At 35.6% G+C, this 22,879-nt stretch overlaps 1 protein-coding gene across 2 annotated transcripts; it reads right to left on the bottom strand.

The window, feature by feature from the left end:
• Positions 1-3,163: 3,163 nt before the first annotated feature.
• Positions 3,164-20,342, bottom strand: LOC130047378 (uncharacterized). 2 transcript variants are annotated; one of them, XM_056142186.1, is made up of 8 exons: positions 20,201-20,342; positions 16,188-16,424; positions 15,031-15,261; positions 12,794-12,862; positions 10,157-10,357; positions 5,747-5,965; positions 3,697-3,879; positions 3,164-3,620 (listed from the first exon to the last, which is right to left on the bottom strand). In XM_056142186.1, the coding sequence occupies exons 1-8, from the start codon at positions 20,256-20,258 to the stop codon at positions 3,328-3,330; spliced, it is 1,491 nt and encodes a 496-aa protein (XP_055998161.1). In that variant the 5' UTR covers positions 20,259-20,342; the 3' UTR covers positions 3,164-3,327. The 2 variants fall into 2 exon arrangements, with proteins under 2 accessions (XP_055998161.1, XP_055998162.1); XM_056142187.1 differs by lacking the exon at positions 3,697-3,879 and having other exon boundaries at positions 20,201-20,336.
• Between the last annotated feature and the right edge of the window lie 2,537 nt (positions 20,343-22,879).

Raw genomic sequence — 22,879 nt, forward strand, 5'->3', positions numbered from 1 at the left:
TATATATATATATATATATAAACACCATATGCAGGTGATAATGAAATATTGCTACATAAATATGGGAAGTTGACGTTGGAGAAGCTGAAATCATCCCGTCTGCCATAAAGTTGAGTTGATAGTTTGCGTTGATGTCTATTTTCAATAAGAAATCTAAGAAGGAAGCGGAAGTGAACGACTTTGTGATTTTTTATGTTGAACTCACAGGGATATATCAAATTGACATATGAATGAAAATTATTATTGTCAATAGATAAAACGTCGTCGATACATCTAAATGTCGAATTGAAGGACACAGCAAGAGGTTTTTTCTTCTCACGTTGAAGATTTTGAATAAATTCTGCTTCATAAGAAGATACAAACTGGTCAGCTAACAAAAGAGCACAATTCATGCCGATAGGAATTCTAACAGACTGTTGGAAGACCTGATCACTACAGACTAAGATTGATTGATTGATGTTGTCCGCCACACTCAACAATTTTTCAGTTATCTGGCAAGACTAAGAAGATATTATCACTGAGGAACTCCAGCATATCTTTTATTTCAACTTTAGAGTACTTGTGCGTGGAATCAGAGTGGTGTTTAACAAAGTAATATTTGGATGAATGATATTTCCTTTTTAACTCACCTGAGCTGAAAGCTCAAGTGAGCTATTCTGATCGCCTGTTGACCGTCGTCTGTCCGTCCGTCCGTCAGTTTGTAAACATTTTACATATTCAACTTCTTCTCCAGAACTAGTGAGCCAATTTCAACCAAAACTTGGCCAAAAGCATCTTTAGGTGAAGGGCTTTCAAGTTTGTTCAAGTGAAGGGCCATGTCCCATTCAAAGGGGAGATAATCACAAAAATGCAAAAATAGGGTGGGGTCATTTAAAAATCTTCTTCTCAAGAACCACCGAGTCAGAAATTGTGAGATTTACATCAAAGCTTCCTGACATAATGCAGATTCAAGTTTGTTCAAATCATGTCCCCCGGGGGTTGGATGCGGCCACAATAGGGGATCAAAGTTTTACTTGCAAGTTTGTTCAAATCATGGCCCCGGGGTTGGATTGGGCCACAATAGGGGATTACAGTTTTACTTGCAAATATATAGGGAAAATCTTTAAAAATCTTCTTCTTAAGAACCACTGAGCCAGAAAAGCTGATATTGACATGAAAGCTTTCTGACATAGTGCAGATTTAAGTTTGTTCAAATCATGGCCCCGGGGTTGGATTGGGCCACAATAGGGGGTCAAATTTTTACATACAAATATATAAGGAAAATCTTTAAAAATCTTTTTCTCAAGAACCATTGGGCCAAAGAAGTTGACATTTACATGAAAGCTTTCTGACATAGTGTAGATTCAAGTTTGCAAAAAAGATGGCCTCCAGGGGTAGGTTGGGGCCATATTAGGGACTAAGATACTACATGCAAATGTATATGGAAAGTCTTCAGATATGGGCCAAGGTGACTCAGGTGAGCAATATGGCCCATGGGCCTCTTGTTCCACTTTTGTTGAAGAAGCAACGGTCTATTTCCAACCTAATCCACATACGAAAGCTTTCTGTCCTGTTAATGATAACTGTCTCAGACCTGTGTTTTGCTTTGTTTAACGTATGCATTTAATAAATTATGACATTGAGTATAACATATGCATATTGCATGTAGTTGAGGATAACATTGAAAATATTAACCCCGAGAAAAACATTGTCAACCGAGGCCTAGCAGAAGTTGACGATGGTTTCTCGAGGGTTGAAAATTTTCAGTGTTACCTTCAACTACATGCAATATTTGTTTCATATACTGAATGTTATATAAATAGCAAAACAGAAAAACTTACGTCTGTTGCCACTTGATCAATCACTATCATGCGATGTTTTGTATATCAATGCACGTATTCGCGTTTATTAATGATAACTAATTATTAATGACAATTTTATGATATCACCCGTTGTTAAGTAATGTTACCCGTTGCTAGATACCATCAGCCTTATCCGTATGAGTTGTATCTCGTTCAATTTTAACCCCTTTTCTCGCATAGTTTGTCAAAATTCTGAGTCTACCCATTGTACGCTTTCATTCACTAGACATGCTGCATTGTTAAGTGTCTGCGCGCATGCGTCTGCAGACCGAAAGGAGGAGTCTCAATGTAATTTTTCAGGGTCGTCAAAAAGTATTAATTTTTACGTTTAAACGATAATTTTCAACATTAAAAATGTGTTATATTTGCAAAGTTTATATTTCTATGCAACAAAATTTGAGAAAGTTCTTCGAAAATTGTAATTTTATTATTTCCCCCCCGCAAAACCAGCTGTAGTGTCTCTTTAAATTTTCCTGTAATCGAAAATGAGGTCTATCGAAAATTTATGAATATAGATAATCAATGAATATAGATAATAATCATAGTTATAAGATTGATCACTGTTCGTTATCTTCACTTTTCATAATGCAAAAAATTACCAAAGAGCAACTCAGATTGTCTTGGCTCTTTAGCATATGGAAAATCGTTTTGTTTTTCTTTTGTTTTTTTTTTTCTTCTTTTTTTTTTCTTTTTCTTTTTTTTTTTTGTAAACAATCTGTATATATCATAATATATGTTCAATATATGCATACCAAGGATCATGTAGGAATACAGACAAGTTTTTTTATAGAGAGGAAGAGAAAGAGAGAGAGAGAGAGAGAGTTGTTTTTATTTTCTTATTTTAGTTGGGTTTTGTTGTTGTTGTTGTAGTAGTAAACACTAGCTACATATTTATGAAATAACAAATATGAGTTACCGGTCTCGTTTTTCAAGAGTTTGGCCGAGTTACTTATGTGATAGAGCATCCTTACACGGTCGAAATAATAAAATGTTTAATTTACACCCTTACATACATGCATGTTTAACGTTAATAAATGTCAATATATCCGAATTAATTAAGATGGCACAGACAGCTTTCCATTGCTGAAATAAATCTCACAACTTTGCACTTTTAAATGTGTCCCTTATGGCCAGTCATATTTTAGGTAAGTTACAGGTTTTTCTTCATGGTTCACAGAGTAGTTTCATTATTTATTGGTAAAATATCCTTGGTCAGTTTGAGATTCAAGCTGACTTTGTGATATTGAGTTGAACTTCACATCTAGATATGTAAAGGACTGAATACATGGAGGTTAGCATGAATTATCATTTTAAGATAATTTTTATGATGAATTTATTGATTCATTCATATTTTCCTGTTACAGAACAATAATGAACGTCTAACAGCAAAGTGCATGTCTAAATCATGTATAGATTGTGAATTTTTAAAGCAATTAAATTATTACGTACAGAGGATGTTGTACGTAAGTTGATAAATCACCTTTCTTTAACGTGTACGAGAGGCGTAAGGTCCAAATCGGACTTGTCTGTACATCAATGGAAGGTCACTACAAACGATGATTACCAACACAGCCGTAGTAATTCCTATTCCAGTGATGAAACCAAGATATTTCGAAGACTTCCTTTCGTCTTTTGCGCAGGTCTTCGTTCTCACGGTTGCGGAGAGGTCTTTTCGGTGGACTTTCAATTCATTGTTCAGTTTATTTATTTTCTTTCGAAGGACCTCTGTGTCTGTGATGAAATATTGGGTCTTTACTCTATCACATGGACATTTACAACCTGAAATATGAAAGAGAATTATTATACAATATACCAACATACGATGTGGATTTCAGCTTTTTCACAACGTACTTACGTCTACAGACAGGTTTTTCTCCTGACCAATCACCACTACCGTTACAAACTCTGGTGAGATTGCCATGGACGTGACGATGATGTTTTCTGCATGTGTATGACACACTATAGTCCTCAAAATATATCGGAGATCTTGACTGACGGATAGTAGTGCTATTGTCATGATCTGGCTGCTGACAAGTGACTGTGGATATTCAATTAATTGTGTTGTACACTATTGCTTGTACATGTATTGTAAAACCTAAAATTTTCCATATTCCTTAATAATATGAATTTTCATTGTAATAGATATGAAAAATATCATACAATTGTATCGTCTCTGTCTCTGCACAAGTATAATGTATTGTTGATGATATTACTCTGTATGGTTCAAAGTATATGATAAGGTTTGTGCCCCCCTTCTCTTTTAAAGAAGATGAACATATTCTTTTGCACCTTTCGATCGGTAAACCACATGTCGGCTCAATATTTAAAAAACATTCACTTGATCGTAAGCATATTTCATTTGTGGATTGGTTATGAGTAGAAGATGACCCATTTTGATTTAAAGGTCAAAGGTCACTGATTGCAGTGCAGCACTTGTAAAATTAGTGTCCGCTCAATATTTTTGATAACCCTTTGTTTGATAGTAATGATACATGTATTTCATACATGGGTTGGACATTGGTAGTAGACGATCCCTATTGATTTTTAGGTCAAAAGGTCAAAAGTCACCGGGTGCAATACAATACTTTGTACAATCGGTGTTCGCCCAATATCTTGAAAACTCTTTGATAGTGATGATATTCCGTACATGGGTTGGGCATTGTATAAGATTACCCCTATCGATTTTCAGGTCGATGGTCACAGAATGCAATGCATTAGTCTGTATAATTGGTGTCCGCCCAATATTTTGAGAACTCTTTCTTTGATAATGATGATATTTCATACATGAGTTAATCATTGGTAGTAGATGACCCCCATTTATTTTCAGGTAAAATGTCACCGGTTGCAATGCAGTACTTTGTACAATTGGTGTTTGTTCGGTATCTTAAGCACTTGATAATCCTTTGTTTGATAGTAATATTTCATTCAAAGGTGGTCATTGGTAGAAGTTGACCCCCATTGATTTTTAAGGTCAAAAGGTCAAACGTCACTAGGTGCAATGTAGTACTCTATACAATTGGTCTTCCCAATATCTTGATAATCTATTGCTCGGTTGTTATATTTCATATGTGGGTTAATTATGAATATTAGATGGCTCCTAATGATTTTCAGTGTCAGAAGGTCAAAAGTCAGCAGGTGAAATGCAGTACAGTAAACAATTGGTATCTGCTCAATATCTTGCGAAGACCTTTCTTGATAATGATGCTATTTCATGCATGGGTTGGACGCTAGTATTAGAGAGCTCTGATGATTTTCAGTTTAAAAGACCACCAAGTGCAGTGAGGTACTCCGTGCATTTGATGTCAGCAAGAAGGGTAACTATGCAATTGATGTATGCTTGACCTTCAAAGAAGAGGGGAATATTCCACTTTTAACAATTCATCATACTTTGACGAAATATGATAAAGAAGCAACACAATGACAGCTTACTCGTGCCCGTACATGTAATGGCCATGGCGCGTTCTTGCTTTGACTGTGGTAGTGTAAACATTTTTACGAGTACAGATGACACAACTGAGGGGACATATATGTTTTACAAACATTTAGTGGTAATGGCGATCGCGTCAAACAAAATTTGTTGAACGTAGGCAGTGAATGTTCCATTGCCATGCGCTCCGTATTGAAAGCATTTAACAGGTATTTCGGTTATGACCTTTAACACGGAGGACCCATCTTACTGTAACCGTTGGCATAATAAAGAAACCTCATTGCTCCGACCTAGTGTCACATAACCCACAGCTAGTGACGTTGAAGAACCCTCATTACTCCGACTCAGTGTCACCTCCTCCCCCCCCCAGCTAGTGACGTTTCTATTTGAAGGAAAATTTCTCAAACTGGACGTTAAACAACATACAATAAAAATGACTATTAAAGAATTAGCATTAATCAGATAAAACATATCTTACAATTGCACACTGGATCTTCCCCCGACCACCGGTCGTGCTCCTGACACTGACGCGTGAGATTTCCGCTGGTTAGGATGTGTCGTCCTTTACAGTCGTAAACACGTGACTTTAGGAATGCAGTAAATGAATCGCTGACTGCTGGTTGGTATTCAATTCCCAAGCCTTCTACCACAGTACGGTTAAGATGAGAGTTTGTGTAGTTTTCATTTGAACATTTATCTGTAGAGAATGTAATACTTCGACACAAAGAATTTCTTACTGTATGAAACATTTTAGTTATCCTTCCTCGTGTACTAGAGGTATTACGAAATTTCATCTATATGTATGGTGAAAACAATATGTGCCCTTGTGCGATATAAAATGTATAGATACTCCTACCATAAAACTTGAAAATTGAAAATGCAAATTTAAAATAATCTTCAATTCAGGGAAATTCTACATTACGTATCAGTCAATATAAGAATCATTCATATATACGAATAAGAATATTTTTTTCTCAAATGCTCAAGTATTACTGATTTTACTGTGATTTGTAGCATTGTTCTTCTGCAACCTTTATTGCAAAGAGGTCACGAGGTATACAATACATTTATTTAAGAATACTTCTAGAGAAAACAAATAATTGACCGAACAGTTAAGAAAGATTTCGATATCAAAATCACTTAATAGCTTAAATTTTGAATACATATGTACTATTGCATCATGGTATGTACATGAGGTATTTTCTGTTTACTTCTGGTACATACCATATGCTCAATTACTGTACATTTCATACATTGTGTACCTGAGACTACAGTCTCATCCGAAGGACTTTTCCTCATAAATACGATGCAGATGTGAACAATGTCAGTATGAACCTTGATGAATATAGTACGTCTATTTTAACAACAGGGAATTCAGACAGAAAAGAAAGTAGAATGTCAATTTCAAACAATTCGAAAATAGTTTCAGTTTCGAAAATACTTGAGGTCATAATCTGCGACGCTTCACGCCGGAACATTTTTCATAAAGAATGCTTGCGTAAAGCGATGCAGTTCATGCCCTCGTGTTTTTTTTAAATGAAATTGATTTCTCGACATTATGCAGAGAGAGAGAGAGAGAGAGAGAGAGAGAGAGAGAAAGAGAGCGAGGGGGGGTCAAACCGGATTTTTAATAAAGAACATTTCTGGTTCTGATTGAAAATTGTCTGATTTTCTAATATAACCGTGCCAAAAAAAAACCACCCCAGTGTTTTATGTTGTATACTGACTGAACACTGTCTGATTTTACCTACCCTGACAATAGAACATCAGTGTTTTATGTTGTCTAGTAATATTGTCTGATTTTACCTACCCTGACAATAGAACATCCGTGTTTTATGTTGTATAGTTACTAAACATTGTCTGATTTTACCTACCCTGACAATAGAACATTAGTGTTTTATGTTGTATAGTGATTAAACATTGTCTGATTTTACATACCCTGTCAATAGAACATCAGTGTTTTATGTTGTATAGTTACTAAACATTGTCTGATTTTACCTACCCTGGCAATAGAACATCCGTGTTTTATGTTGTCTAGGAATATAATCTGATTTTACTTACCCTGGCAATAGAACATCAGTGTTTTATGTTGTATAGTTACTAAACATTGTCTGATTTTACCTACCCTGGCAAAAGAACATCCGTGTTTTATGTTGTATAGTAATATAATCTGATTTTACATACCATGACAATAGAACATCAATGTTTTATGTTGTCTAGGAATATTATCTGACTTTACCTACCCTGGCAATAGTGTTTTATGTTGTATAGTTACTAAACATTGTCTGATGTACCTACTCTGACAATAGAACCCGCATTTTATGTTGTATAGACTAAACATTGTCTGATTTTACCTACCCTGGCAATAGAATATCCGTGTTTTATGTTGTATAGTAATATAATCTGATTTTACTTACCCTGACAATAAAACATCCGTGTTTTATGTTGTATATTTACTAAACATTGTCTGATTTTACCTACCCTGACAATAGAGCATTAGTGTTTTATGTTGTATAGTTACTAAACATTGTCTGATTTTACCTACCCTGACAATAGAGCATCAGTGTTTTATGTTGTATAGTTACTAAACATTGTCTGATTTTACATACCCTGACAAAAGAACATAAGTGTTTTATGTGGTATAGTAATATTGTCTGATTTTACATACCCTGTCAATAGAACATCATTGTTTTATGTTGTATAGTGATTAAACATTGTCTGATTTTAACTTCCCTGTCAATAGAAAATCATTGTTTTATGTTGTATAGTGATTAAACATTGTCTGATTTTAACTTCCCTGTCAATAGAACATCAGTGTTTTATGTTGTATAGTGCCTAAACATTGTCTGATTTTACCTACCCTGGCAATAGAACATTAGTGTTTTATAGTTACTAAACATTGTCTGATTTTACATACCCTGTCAATAAAACATCAGTGTTTTAGGTTGTATGCAAGGTGAAGATAACGAACAGTGATCAATCTCATAACTCCTATAAGCAATACAAAATAGATAGTTGGGCAAACACGGACAAGATGGAGTGGTCCGGTGCATTAAAATGCTTGTAAAGAAGTTGGTTACAACCATTATTAATTTGAAATCTGTGCCCCGATATTCTTTTATTAAGTGAACCCTTGGTTTGTCCCACATAAATTAAGCCACACAGGTTACACTCAATGGTGTAGACAACGTTAGAAGATTTACAAGTCAGATAATCAAAAGTTTTGTACAGAAACTAGGTCCAGTTAGATTACTACTAAATGAATTTTTAGTGATCAGTATATCACAGGTTTTGCAATTTTTTGCAGAAGATTTTGAGGTTGAACACATGGGGTCTGAAAAGGAATTATAAAAAATATCTCTTAAAGGAACATAACAGTCTTTAATTTGGGTATAAGAATTTTGGTTTCTGTACCAAAGCTGACAATCTGACGATTTTACATAAGACAAATCTTTGATATCTCGAAGGATAATCCTAGGGACACCAACCGATCTGTAGGAGCCTGTGTCCCTTATAGACTCCACAGAGTGACACCTTTTTATACTTTTTATATTGTTTCGTTATTGTGTATATTCATGAAAGAACATATATCGAGCGACAAGTATCCTCGGGGACAGACTGTCCACCAGCAGAGATACAAACTCGGTGGTTAAATGCAAGGTGAAGATAACGAACAGTGATCAAACTCATAACTCCTATAAGCAATACAAAATTGATAGTTGGGCAAACACAGACCCCTGGACACACCAGAGGTGGGATCAGGTGCCTAGGAAGAGTAAGCATCCCCTGTCGACAAGTCACACTCGCCGTGAGCCCTATATCCCGATCAGGTAAACGGAGTTATCCGCAGTCAAAATCAGTGTGCCAAGAATGGCTTAACAATCGGTATGAAACACGTCAGACAGCATTTGACCCAATAAGTGGTTGTATTGACGAACTAGATCGTTATAGCGACCATAGATTTTGCAAAATGCTGACTTCAATCGAGACTGTTGAAACCCCTGTACCATCAACTTGTTTGTCAGTAGCTTACCTTGATTTAAAAACTGACTATACGCAAAACAAGCTCTTGCATATCGAATCAGTTTAGATATATAAACACCATATGCAGGTGATAATAGAATATTGCTACATAAATATGGGAAGTTGACGATGGAGAAGCTGAAATTATCCCGTTTGTCATACAGTTGAGTTGTCAGTTTGCCGTTAATGTCTACTTTCAATAAAATATCTAAGTATGAAGCAGAAGTGGACGACTCTGTGGAGTCCTTTATTTCGAGCTCACAGGGATATATCAAATCGACATATGAATGAAAGCTATTATTGTTAATAGACAAAACACGTCATCGATATGTATAGTTACTGAACATTGTCTGATTTTACCTACCCTGTCAATAGAACGTGAGTGTTTTATGTTGTATAGTAATATTGTCTGATTTTACTTACCCTGACAATAGAACATCAGTGTTTTATGTTGTATAGTTACTAAACATTGTCTGATTTTACCTACCCTGACAATAAAACATCCGTGTTTTATGTTGTATAGTTACTAAACATTGTCTGATTTTACCTACCCTAACAATAGAACATCAGTGTTTTATGTTGTATAGTTACTAAACATTGTCTGATTTTACCTACCCTGACAATAGAGCATCAGTGTTTTATGTTGTATAGTTACTAAACATTGTCTGATTTTACCTACCCTGACAATAGAGCATCAGTGTTTTATGTTGTATAGTTACTAAACATTGTCTGATTTTACCTACCCTGACAATAGAGCATCAGTGTCTTATGTTGTATAGTTACTAAACATTGTCTGATTTCCATACCCTGTCAATAGAACATCAGTGTTTTATGTTGTATAGTAATATTGTCTGATTTTACTTACCCTGACAATAGAATATCAGTGTTTTATTTTGTATATGGGAGCTGCTATTGAATGAACAATGTTGTTTTCCATCACACGCTTCTAGTATTCGTAAAAATTCATCAACATGAAAATCCGACATATTCATGATGGACAAGTAGTAGTCATCACAAGTGAGTGAAAGCGATCCTGTTGGAAATACCACATTGGTTTGCCAAAGATCTATCAAATATAGAATTTCAAAATAATTGATCATTTCCCTTAGCTTCAAATTTAGAACATACCTTTATTTCATTGTGAAATTATATTTTTTATAATTTTACATATACATTTGTGAGAAATACACAATCGAAATTCTAAGTAATACAGTAATAAAAAGTATTTCAAAGGTAAATGACCCATTGACTGCATTGCTCACCTAAGTATATTCCAATGGGAATGGAAATTTCAAACCCCTATCCTGAACACACACTGACATCTTCTAAGACCAGCTTAACACTACATGACGATGCTTATATATCAATCAGGTTTGCAATATACCCTTCAGGTTCGCAATATCTCCATACTTTATTTCAATGAGCTACTAAATGCAGTGTAAAGTTTAATTCAATTAGATAGTAAACATCTGGTTTTTAGACATCAGTCAGATCTACAGTCTTGAAGTTTTATTCCCCACTTGCCTCAGCAACATCTTTGGTGTCTTCCTTATAAATCATTAGGTATTATATGAAAAGTGAAGATAACGAACAGTGTTTTCCAAAACTCATCCACGATAAAAAGAAAGGTAAATATAACAAACAGTGATCAATCTCATAACTCCTATAAGCAATACAAAATAGATAGTTGAGCAAGCATGGACCCCTGGACGAACTGTTATTTCGTTTTCTTAGAGTCATCGATTCATGTATCTAAATGCAAACAAATTATGAGGAAAAATTTATGTGTGGAAACATGCCTATACCATCACGATGAACACAGAAATTGCCATCTTAGAAAAGAATGTAAACAGTTTTGATATAACATCTGGCATTAACAACATTTGAAATAGAATCATTCAAAAGTCTATCCACCATCACAGACGAATTTGTTCCATCTAAAATGAGCAACAGTCGATTTAACCAGCAATGCACAAACAGACAGATTTTAAAAAACTCGGTCGACTAAAATGCTTCACGAAGGCAGTTGAGAAATAATCATCAAAGGGAAAGAGACGATACCAACTGTTTAAGAAGGCAACGAGAACATACTGTTAGAAAGACTATAATGATTACATATGATCAGGTGCCTAGGAGGAGTTACACCAATTGTTTTTAAAGGATACTAAGAATTTGCAGCTAATAACAGACCAGTGTCCTTAACATCTGGTTTTGCAAAGTCATGGAGTACATCATTTGCAGTAGCATCATGCAACAATGTGATCGACTGAACGTCCTGACAGATGTGTGCTATGACTTCGGGAAGAAGATATCCTGTGAAACTCCACTAATCAGTACTCTCCAGGATTTTGCTAGAAGTGCAGACAACAAGAGACAAACAGATGGAATGATGCTATACTGCTAGAGTTTTCAAAGGCCTTCCTTAGGGTAGTCAGTAAAGAATGTCTGCATAATCCCATCATTATGGCATCAGAGGAAACACCCATACCTAGATATTTGACTTCAGGAATGAAAAGGAACATAGAGTTGTACTAGAAGGTAGCGCTTCGAAATCAGCATCATTTAAATCAGAAGTATCACATGGCAGTGTCTTACGACCTCTCTTATCCTTATTATTGATGAACGCTTTACCAGAGTATCTGTCGAAATCATCAAAAGTGAGACTCTTTGCTGGTAATTACAGCCTCTATTCGGAAATAACATCACCTTCGAATGCAAGCAAAGTTCAAGGTTCATTACAACAATGGAAGAAGGATTAGCTCATCGAATTTTACTCACACAAGTAAGATATTCTACATATCACCAGTAGACGATCTCCATATAGAGTCCCGTATACTATACATAACCACCAATTAAAAGGAAGGAAAATAGCAAATCCATCAGAAACTATCTTGGAACCACCATGTAGGACAAGTCTGCCATAAAGCTAATTCCACCTGAGAATTTTTGCAGAATAATATTTCCAAATGAACACCAAGACCCTGAATTGCACTACTTTAGAGCGACCTATCATGGCGTATAGAGAGGAAATATAAGCGACATAAAACATGTTAAAGACGCCCAACAGTAGTGGGGGGAGATGATGTATAGGATTGTGAACACCCTAGTGGTCCTGTCACCATCATGTCGCATACCCACTGCTGCCAACATTAAGGTACACACAAAGAGATTTCCTTGAATCATAAGCAAGCACCTCGGCATACCAAAACTCCCCTTTCTTGTCTCAATACGTGCATGGAACTCCCAGTCATATATGCCACAAGGAATCTCTTTGTGTGTTCCTTAATGTTCGCAGTCATAACCTGTGACGCTCTCTCTTTCACGAACGAACGAATGAAGGATCGAGTTATCCATCAATTCAACCAGATACAAAGGAAAGCTTTCTCTCGAATGAAGTCCATATATACAATATTCTCTATTAACCTACACTTGTGGAATCTACCAACACCTGCACCAGTCTAAAACAGTACGACAATACCTTACAGACGTTATCAAGACTCACCAGGACCCTGTCCACCTATTGTTGCATTTGCGCAGGCGCATGATTCATTGACGTCTCCCTCAACACAGCCTGAAAAATACAGGCATGCATTCAAATGAACATCAGTTTCAATAAGTCCTTACCTTTCCTGTGAACCTATGTCATTGAAACGGGTATGACATGTGATTTTTATATCTCTAGTAAAGGGCTGATGTCCAATGCCCTGTGAACAAAACAGTTTGTATTGGGTTTTTTTGCTACTTCTTTTGCTCTGAATTTACATAACTTAGAAATGTAGGGAGTCTACAGATTTATAACATTTTATCATTTTTTTCAATAACTTAGACACCTGAACGAAAAATCATTATAATTGCATTTATTATTTTCTGATTTTTTCCCCTTAAATTTCTTTCAAAGTTAAAATGGTTGATAAAAGTACATGAAGCAATCATTGCAAAACAATTTCGCTGGTTATGATTTTTCTGCAAAGCTAGCTACCTTCATTACCCGATAAAACAACAAAAAGCATTTTAATGTTTAAATGTAAGCACTTTTTTGTATTCATTTTTAGAATATGAATTTGTTTTGAACGGAAAAACTATCATAAACGTGATTCTGTGTTTAATGCCATATCCTAAGCATCCGTGATTTTTATTTCAAATGTTGGGCACTTGGCAAAGGAACAGTCGCTACTTATGTTAAACGTCTTAGGTTTAAGGCGGCCTCGGGACCAAGAATCAAACCCAGAACCTCCCAGCTGTGAAGCATCGCCCTAACCACTAAGGCTACCACGACCGGTACAGTACCCGGTACACTCGTGTACATTGACAATATTAGAACAGCTGTAGCTCTTTTCTTTACTTTCATTAGTTGCAGTTTCGTTCCATTTATTCCGTAGGTATGCCTTTTGGAATAATTCATACGCAAATCGTTCCTACACAATTATTAATTTTGATATTTCATCCCAACTATATGAGTTCCATCGGACCGAATGTAATTTTTCAACATCATCCTTCAGAATACTCATCCTTTTAAAAAATACGATGTTCAATCAAACCTTTAATATTTTAGCAATATTACAAATGTAGGGTAGGCAAATAGCCAGGAGATTGATCATGCAACATTCTGACAACCATCGTGGGATTGTCGTATAAAAACCCAAGACAATTGCAGAAAGAATGCATGGTGGTGTACCATTTAAAGTAGGATAATCGCAGAACTGTCGTCTATGTTGAAAATCATAACGATTTGCGAGTAAAATTACCCCAAAACTTTGCTAGGTTGGTTGGTTTGTCGTAAAAAAGACATAGGAAGCTTTGAGGCATCGTGCGGCAGATATACGAAAGTGTCCTGCCTACGACGCTGAAAAGCAAATAACATCATTTTCCATCACTAAACACCTGAATTCGTACAATATTTTCACAACTGTCCTAAGAACGTTTGTCATAAACATTAAACGCAAGCGACACTGAATCGTAGTGTCCATATACCTATGAAAGACCACGACTACGGGTAAGACGCACGTACTAACATAATTGATAAAGTTAAGACGAATTTGGTCCAGACAATTTTGAAAGAACCATTGGGATAATGATCGGAAATATAAACTATCATCAAATGCTGTCTGATGAAATGTAAAGATAACGAACAGTGAACAATCTCATAACTCCTATATGTTAGACCATTGTTTACATACTGATTTTGACTACGGATTGCTTCCTTTACCTGATCAAGATATAGGGTTCACGACAGGTATGATCGGTCAACAGGGGATGCTTACACCTCTTAAGCATAAATTCCACCTCTGGTATGTCCAGGGGTCCGTGTTTGCCCTATCCTTTATAGAAGTTTTGAGATGGATCACTGTTCGTTATCTTCACTTCATCATAGGGCGTTTTTACAATGTATAGCAATTACGAATACACAAAATTTATCAATTTCACGAAACTTTAAAATCATGGAAGATATTCAAATTGACCACTTTGCTAAATTAAATTTGAGTAGAAACACAAAATGTATGTACGAAGACGTAGCTCTGGGGTTTTGCTAGAATAAGATGGAGTCATGGGGAAAAGTCACCATAGATACGGGTAGACCTGCACAGCAATAAGACTTATACAATGTTAATTATTTTACAATGAAAAGTATTCAGAAAAAAGACGACTAATTATATATGGAAAGGACGGTTATTTGTTTATGGCCTGCTCTCCAATCCTAATTTGACTCAATGAAATATATATAAAATAGAAGACGATTACCGTAAATTTCCACCTCACATGGCTCAATGATGGGGGGGTCGGTGGTGTTAGAGTTGGAATGGTTGATGTAGAGATACACCTGAACACCACTGTGCCCCCCAGGGAATATGATGGTGTTCTGTTGGCTTGGACTTGGTTCCTCGTCATGGTACACAGGGTCAAGATGGATCAAGTCACTAGCGTTCACTGTCTGATTTGTTATGAAGAGGTAATAACCAGCATGGCGGACAACTATAAAAGACATGAGTGAAAGGTTTAGCGCATATTCAGCTACAGTAAGTGACACAGTCAGTGCAAAAACGATAGATTGGAGAATCTACGAAATTATGATAAAACACCTAAAAACCCAATCGTATTTTCCTATGTTAATGTAGCATTACATAGTGACCAATTTGGATTTGTTTGTTTTCTTGAAAATTTGACATGTCTACTAATTTGAAAAGAGCCAAAATAGTTCCTCGTTCTATCAATTCTTTATTACAAAACATTTTCAGCTGGTTTGGATTCATGCAAAACCACCTCTGAAGTTCAACTTGCGGATTGTATAGTTCAGATTCGGTTTTTAAACACTACATGTGTATATGTTTTACCAAACACTTAATTTCCCGGAATCCTTATTCATTAATGAATATTCATTCTTTAATGAATATTATTCTGGTCATTGAAAATGTTTTCTTTTTCAAATCAGTGTATAGAAAGTCCTTAAATACCATAAAACATAGAAAATTCCAATCGTATTTTCGTATGTAAATTTACATAGTGATCAATTCTGATATGTTTTCTTGAAAAATTGACAGGTTTACTAATCTGAAGAGACAAACATGCTCCTCGCTCTCTCCTCTTCATTACAAAAACATTCGATTAATGCAAAGGCACTTCTGAAGGTAAATTCGCGGGTTGTATAGTCCAAATTCGGTTTTTAAAAACTACATATTTAGATATTTTACCAAACATTTAAGATTTGTATTCTTGATTTGTTTTAGTTATATTCAAGCAAGCACATTACCTGCACTTGCATAAAAATCCTCATCCATTAATAAATATCCTTGAATGAATATTATCCTGGTTGTTGAATAAGTTTCTAATCAGTGAATAAAAGGTCCATAAATGCTTAAAACATTTAACAAAGTTCTTTTTCACTTGCAGAATATACTTACAATCTTCCCTGAAGACAAGGTTAATCTGAAAGATTTTTGAGATACACCGAAAAGTCACTTCCCACCAAGCAGAAGTGTTGGTATGTTCATCGTTTGAGCTGAAACAATCGTCCGAATGGATGTAATATGATTCATCCAAGGCTTTATCTGGTGTAAGTGGTTTTGAGTTTTGATAGGTATATCTCGAGGATGCTGTGGTTGTCTTCCTATACGACCTCCCCAAGTTACAGACTTCACCTGATGTTGAATGAAAACACGATATTTTTCCAAATTAAACATTTGACCTGACGTAGAAAGAAAACAAGCTAAATCCGATTTCACTTGTAAAACTGAAATATACAACTGGAAAAAATAGCCAGCTTTTCTTCTCTTAGTCTAAGTGTGATGATTAATTCAAACTTGATAAGATGACAATGCTCATGTTTGACGTTATTTTTAATGCTATCACTTTAATACCGCTAAAACACAACGTGTAAAAGTATTTATTAGGGGAATCCACCTTTCTATGGAAAGTCCTATTGATTTTCCTGCTGGCAAAAAATAATTGTCTTAAGACTTATCTAAAAATTTTATAGTTCATGGTTTAGTACTTCTTGAGAAACGATCGCACATCACTCTGTGTTATTGAACTTTGATCCCTTACGGAAAACTCCCAAAGAATACAGAGAATTACATTGCATGTTTTGACAGATGTGCAGCTCCGATCATGGGCACCGTCATCTTTAACGTATATAAATTGACACAAGTGTTATAGGAGAACATCGCTGACAGAAATCTTACAGTGTGTATTTGATTGGCTTAACGAAAGGTCATGCGGATATGACCCTCTATTGGGTTACTTCATATCCTTTTTAGCGATCTACGTGAGCCGATCAAAAGATCTGATTTTAATATTTGTGTCGCAACTGAGTCTATACAGAACACTCTGTACAGTACCAACACAATGTGGTCTGGCTAGAAACACTGGCCTTGGTCGAAGTGGTTGATTATCAAAATGAGGCACAACACTTTTGTGCATTAAGGTTGCCCCTAACTGTGATAAGATCCAGCTTACAGACATTGAAAACATAATCCCACACCATAACTAACCCCCCTACAAACGGCATCGTTTATACAATATTTCGTTCAGCATATATATGCAGTTCTAGGTTGCCTCCAAACAGGTATTCGCACCTGTGATAAGTATCAAAAAGCAACTCTCGTCCGACCAATGGACCAAGAGGTTAGGTTCCAATGTTGGCGAGCTTGACACCATTGCGTACCTCCTGCATTGTGGTCAGTCGTAAGCACCCCCTATAAAACAATCAAACCCGCCATGAGTCCTATATCTCGATCAAGTAAATTGAGTAACTCATAGTCAAATTAGTATGCAAAAACGGCCTAAAAATTCCTATGGAACATGCCAGTCAGCATTTGACTTCTTTGTTAATTAGAACGTTATAACGACCTAAGAATTTGCGAAATGCTGACTTTAAACAGGACTATGAAAACCCCAGCTGCACCATCAACTTATTTCTCAGTAGCCTGCCTCTATCTAAAAACTGATATGTAGAACATGATCTTGTGCATCGAATCAGTTGAGAGACATATACACCATATGCAGTTGATCATGGAATATTGCTACATAAATAAGGGAAGTTGATCGTGGAAAAGCTCAAGTCATGCCGTTCGTCATAAAGTTAAGTTGTTAGTTTGTCATTAACATCTGTGTTCCTTAAAATATCTAAGTAAACAGATGTGGAAGACTGTAGTGTCTTTTATTTCGAGTTCACTAGTATATATCGAATCGACATGTGAATGAAAATGAGTATTGCTAATAAATAAAACGTCATTGATGTATCTAAATGTCGAGTCAAAGGCCGTAGCAAGAGCTATTTTTCTTCTCATGTAGATGCTTTTGAATAAATTATGCCTCGTAAGAGTATGAAATTTTTTTAGTCAATAAAGAAGGACAATTCGTGCCCATGAGAATTCCAACACATTGTTGGAAGATCTTAGATTCAAAGACTACATAGAAGATTGTCAATTAGGAACTCCAGCATCTTTTTAATTTCAACCTTACAGTACTGTGCGTAGAATCAGAATTGTGTTTACGAAGTTAATTTTTAGATGACTGATCACAAGATATTAAGATTTCCGTGTTCCAGTTTTATTGAAGAAGCATCTGTCTATGACGTCAAAAAGTATAGCCTTTACTTTATTGTGAGTATTAATCGTGTAATGTTTTGAAAAGTCATACAGTTTGATGTTATTTATTTGGGAAAGGTGTCTTAATGACACACCTGCTTCACTCATTCCAGTAATCTGCTATCGGATAGCATTTCAGATTTGTGGAGAATCCATAATTTCAATGTGCAAGAAAACTAAACACAATTTGTGAAACTGTACAGGTACAGGTTGAATAAAGAGCTAAAGCACTGTGTATAAAACTCTTTTGGAAGTGAGTACAATAATCGCACTGTCAATTCTCGGCCAACAGAGTTGACAATAGATAATCGAAATTATTTGAGTTTATATAAAATAGTCCGTATTAATTTTGATACACCCTGTAGGTCGGGTCTACGTGACTTTAGTGGCTACATGGTACAAGTTAATTTGAATGCACTACGTCACACTCGGTACTCCCTGTGATCGAACCCATTCATTACACTTTTTCCATCCGAAGCACCCACCCACCCTCCCCCATTTTCAATTTGTATATACATGTTGTTTCCTCTTGGTTCTGCTGTTTCCTTCTCTTTCACAGGTTCGCAACAGATGAAGACTCCCAACAGATTACCTTGATGCAGTAAATGGTGAAGCCTGGACCACACCCAGTGTAACTGCATTGCCATTCGGGATGGAGTGCCTTGATACAAACTTTTTAAATGTTATCGTGAATTTTTAATTTTAAGTCAAATTGTTGATATTTGAGTCTAATTAATTAGACTGTCGCTTCTAAAACAGGGGACAATTTTCAGTACTAAAAGTCGCAGAAGTTAAAACAATTAAACTGATAGTGGGGCAACCAACGGGGACAGTTGGGGCCACATCCACCTCATGTCAGTGAGGGAATGCTACAGTCTGATGCATGTTAGGGGTTTATGTCCAACATGAAAATCTACATACCAGGTAGCACTGCAGGAGAATTAGAAGGGCGGGTCTCGCTTACCTCCTTAGAACTCTGTCGTCCGTTCAGGTCTGAGCACTGAATGTTTTACTCGCCCCCCCCCCCCCAGTGTATCCCTTACAAGTTAAGTTAAACTGGCTCACTGGGTGACTCCCCATTTACCCAACAAAATTTTTCACATGCGGCTGATATTGTCCATTTTAGTATATCCCGAATGTACCATTGCTGTTATATGAATAAATTGGCAAACGTTGCTTGTGTCTTTTATTCACTGTAATGAATCATGGACATGTTATTATAGCCGGTTTTTTGGATTTTATCTATCAGTCGGATTCTTTAATTACTTGAATACAGGTAAATTATAAGCAGAGGTACAAACTGAAGTAACTTTGGTGTTCATTATTTCCACAATGTTATAAAGTCACTGAATTCTGACACTTTGAAAAGCTTTGGTTTTATCTCGTAAATAGCTTGCAATTCAAAGCAAAAGAACTAGGTTGTTTAGGGCCAAAATCTGCCTGTTCGCAAAATGGATAATGCTCCTTAAAATTCTTTCATATGGTATATGTTTTCGTAAAATGAAAATCATATGTTGGTATGATATGTATAAATAATATAGATGTAAATTCAGCATAGCTCATGATAACGTTGCACCATTTTGACGTTACTTTGACGTTAAGTAATGATAAAAAGAATCTGTCTTATTCCGCTACATCTTTTCAGTTTTATCTAATAAATGTACACTATGATTTGTATTTGAAAAGTTTAATTATCTCTTTCCAAACTGTATATTAATTGCTGATTTGATTAAATGTTGCAAATAATGTTAAGAGACAAAAACATTATCAGTCCATGAAAGAGCATTTGAAAAAAGAATCACTATATGAGAAACTTGAATACTCACATTTAAGTTGGTAAGTCAGCAGAACCCCAATGACAAGATATGCTATACTTCGCTCCATTCGATGAGATTGTGGTTATTTACTTTTTAAGTCACAATTCAAACATTCCAGTCCTACTGGCAGACGTGATTGCATATCCACTTGCGAAATCTGAATGACGTTTGTTAAAATCAAAATGATTTAAACCACCAGGTCGATGATATTAAAAATACATGTGTCTGTAATATTAAAAATTCGTGCGTCTGTAATATTTGAATTACATGTGATGTATCATTTCTGTCTACTAATACATATTTTGAAATGAAAAAAAGATGACTATGTATGTACAAAACTGAATAGGTTCCAAGTAAACAGTATCTGACAATGTCAAAATATTACTTCAGTATTGATTCAATATTTTCTTTGAAATATGAACAGACTTCGACATTGTACTATCATACCTACTCATGTTAGCCATTGGATGACCCAGTTCTTCAAGTCATTGGACATACTTTAACTACCGAACCCCGTAAGGTTCCATGAAGATTTTTTTAAAATTATTCTTTGAATTCAGAACTTCAACCACGATCATCCCTCTTTTAGAAATATCTCTCTGAAGCAAATGTATAATTCTACAATATTGGTAAAACTTTCAAATTTTAATTCACATGAAAGTTTTTTTCTTCAAAGAAATGTTTGCTGAAACGAACCAACATTGTTCAAACCACAATACAAGTGAATACTAGTTGTTCTGTTTGACACAATCTACGATGAAAATTAATGACAAATTAAGATAAGTGTTCCTTAGAGTTTCTTCCTGTCGAGGAGCTTAATGATTTTCATACCTTTAACTGTAATTTGAATTAGGTCTGAATCATATTGAGTAAATTAAAAAACTCTGGTGCAAAAACACTCCTGTAAGCTTTCCTCTCTTGGGTGTATCATCTAGAAGAGAGTTGAGTTCATAAGAGGTCAAAAGCAAATATACGTAATATCCATATATTGTTTTACGTCCCATCTGAGAATTATTCATGTAGAGATGTCACCAGCGTTAGGTTAAGTGCCTCCTATAACCTATGCATAGCCGTAACAGTGAGGTTTCTTTTTACATGTATATCGTACCAAGGGCTAATGTGACATGGGACCTCGGTTTTTAAGTTCATAACCAAAAGACCTGTGACCCTCACTTCAAATGCTGAGTGCTTGGCGAAGGAACAGTCACTAGCTTGGCACGGTTTTTACATCAAGAGTTGAACCTGGGTCTCCCGGTTACTAAGCAATTTCCCTCGCCACTAGGCTACCGGGACTGGTTGTATTGATAAAAAGGTGACATTTCAAAATGTGAAATAAATGATATACTCCTACTTTGAATTCTGCCTAAATTAACCTGGTTTGATTTATTCCACATACGTATACTATAGCCTGGTTTCCAAACATCAGCATCATGTCTGTCATATGTTAAATATGAACATTCTTGTCTCTTTATGAACACGAAACATTAGTCAAATGCCAAATTTCCAAGAAAGAGAACGATTTTTCTAGATGGTAAAGAGAAACAAATATTTTTTGAAATATTTTCTATATCAACTGAGGTCATTGGGTCAAATGCTGTCTGATGTATTTCATTCCATGCCATTCTTTACATACTGATTTTGACTATGAATCACTCCGTTTACCTGACATTGATAGAGGGTTCGTGGTGGGTGTCAGCGATCGACAGGGAATGTTTACTCTTTCTAGACAGCTGTTCCCACCTCTGGTATGTCCAGGGGTCCGTGTTCATCCTTAATTCAATGTACTCTTTATAGGATTTATGACATTGAACACTTATCGTTATCTTCACCTTTTCATTGTACATCAGTAATAAGTAAGTATGGAGTTTATCATAATCATAATCTGTTCACACCGTACATCAGTGCACCACTGGGCACCTCATAATAATAATAATAATAATGTCCTTTATTTAAACAGGATAGCACAATTAGTTTAAAACTAATTTACATTGTGGTCCTGAAAACATATATACAGACAGCAGTATTATACAGATACAATATAGAATAGTATATGAAGGCATGTTGTATACATACATGTATGCTATTTACATATCTAAAACTGAAAATAAAACAAAATAAGTAAACAAATAAAAATCAAACTGAAAATAATAAAAAACAAATCTATATGGTTTTAACTTCCGGAATGAAAAAAAATTCTAAGATAAACGGATTTAAAAGTTTCCAATGATGGGTAATATTTTCATCGCACTTCTGGTATATCCAGGGGTCCGTGTTTGCCCAGCTCTCTATTTTGCATTGCTTGTCGGAATTATGAGATTGATCACTGTTCGTTATTTTCACCTTTCATCAGCAATAGGTTTGGAGTCTACAATACTCATAATCTGTTCAAGTTGTACGTCAGCAATATATAAGTCTGGAGTAGATGGCACGAGAGCTGTCCTAAGACTTTGTGGACATACGCTATTTGTATCTTTATATCGACTGAAGCAATTCTTTGAAAACTATTTTGATATAGGCCATGATAATGTAAATATACAAAAATCAGAGTAATGCGCATTAATTACAATGTGTTATCAGCGAAAGTACTTGGTAAATACAAGCCAAACCTCAAGCCAGTTTGACATTTTTGTAACGCTGCAATCATAAGCATTTTAACCTATTTGGTCGCTTCCACACTACTATCTCCGT

The sequence above is a fragment of the Ostrea edulis genome, chromosome 6 (genome assembly GCF_947568905.1).
Source record: "Ostrea edulis chromosome 6, xbOstEdul1.1, whole genome shotgun sequence".
In the NCBI taxonomy this organism is placed as follows: domain Eukaryota; kingdom Metazoa; phylum Mollusca; class Bivalvia; order Ostreida; family Ostreidae; genus Ostrea; species Ostrea edulis.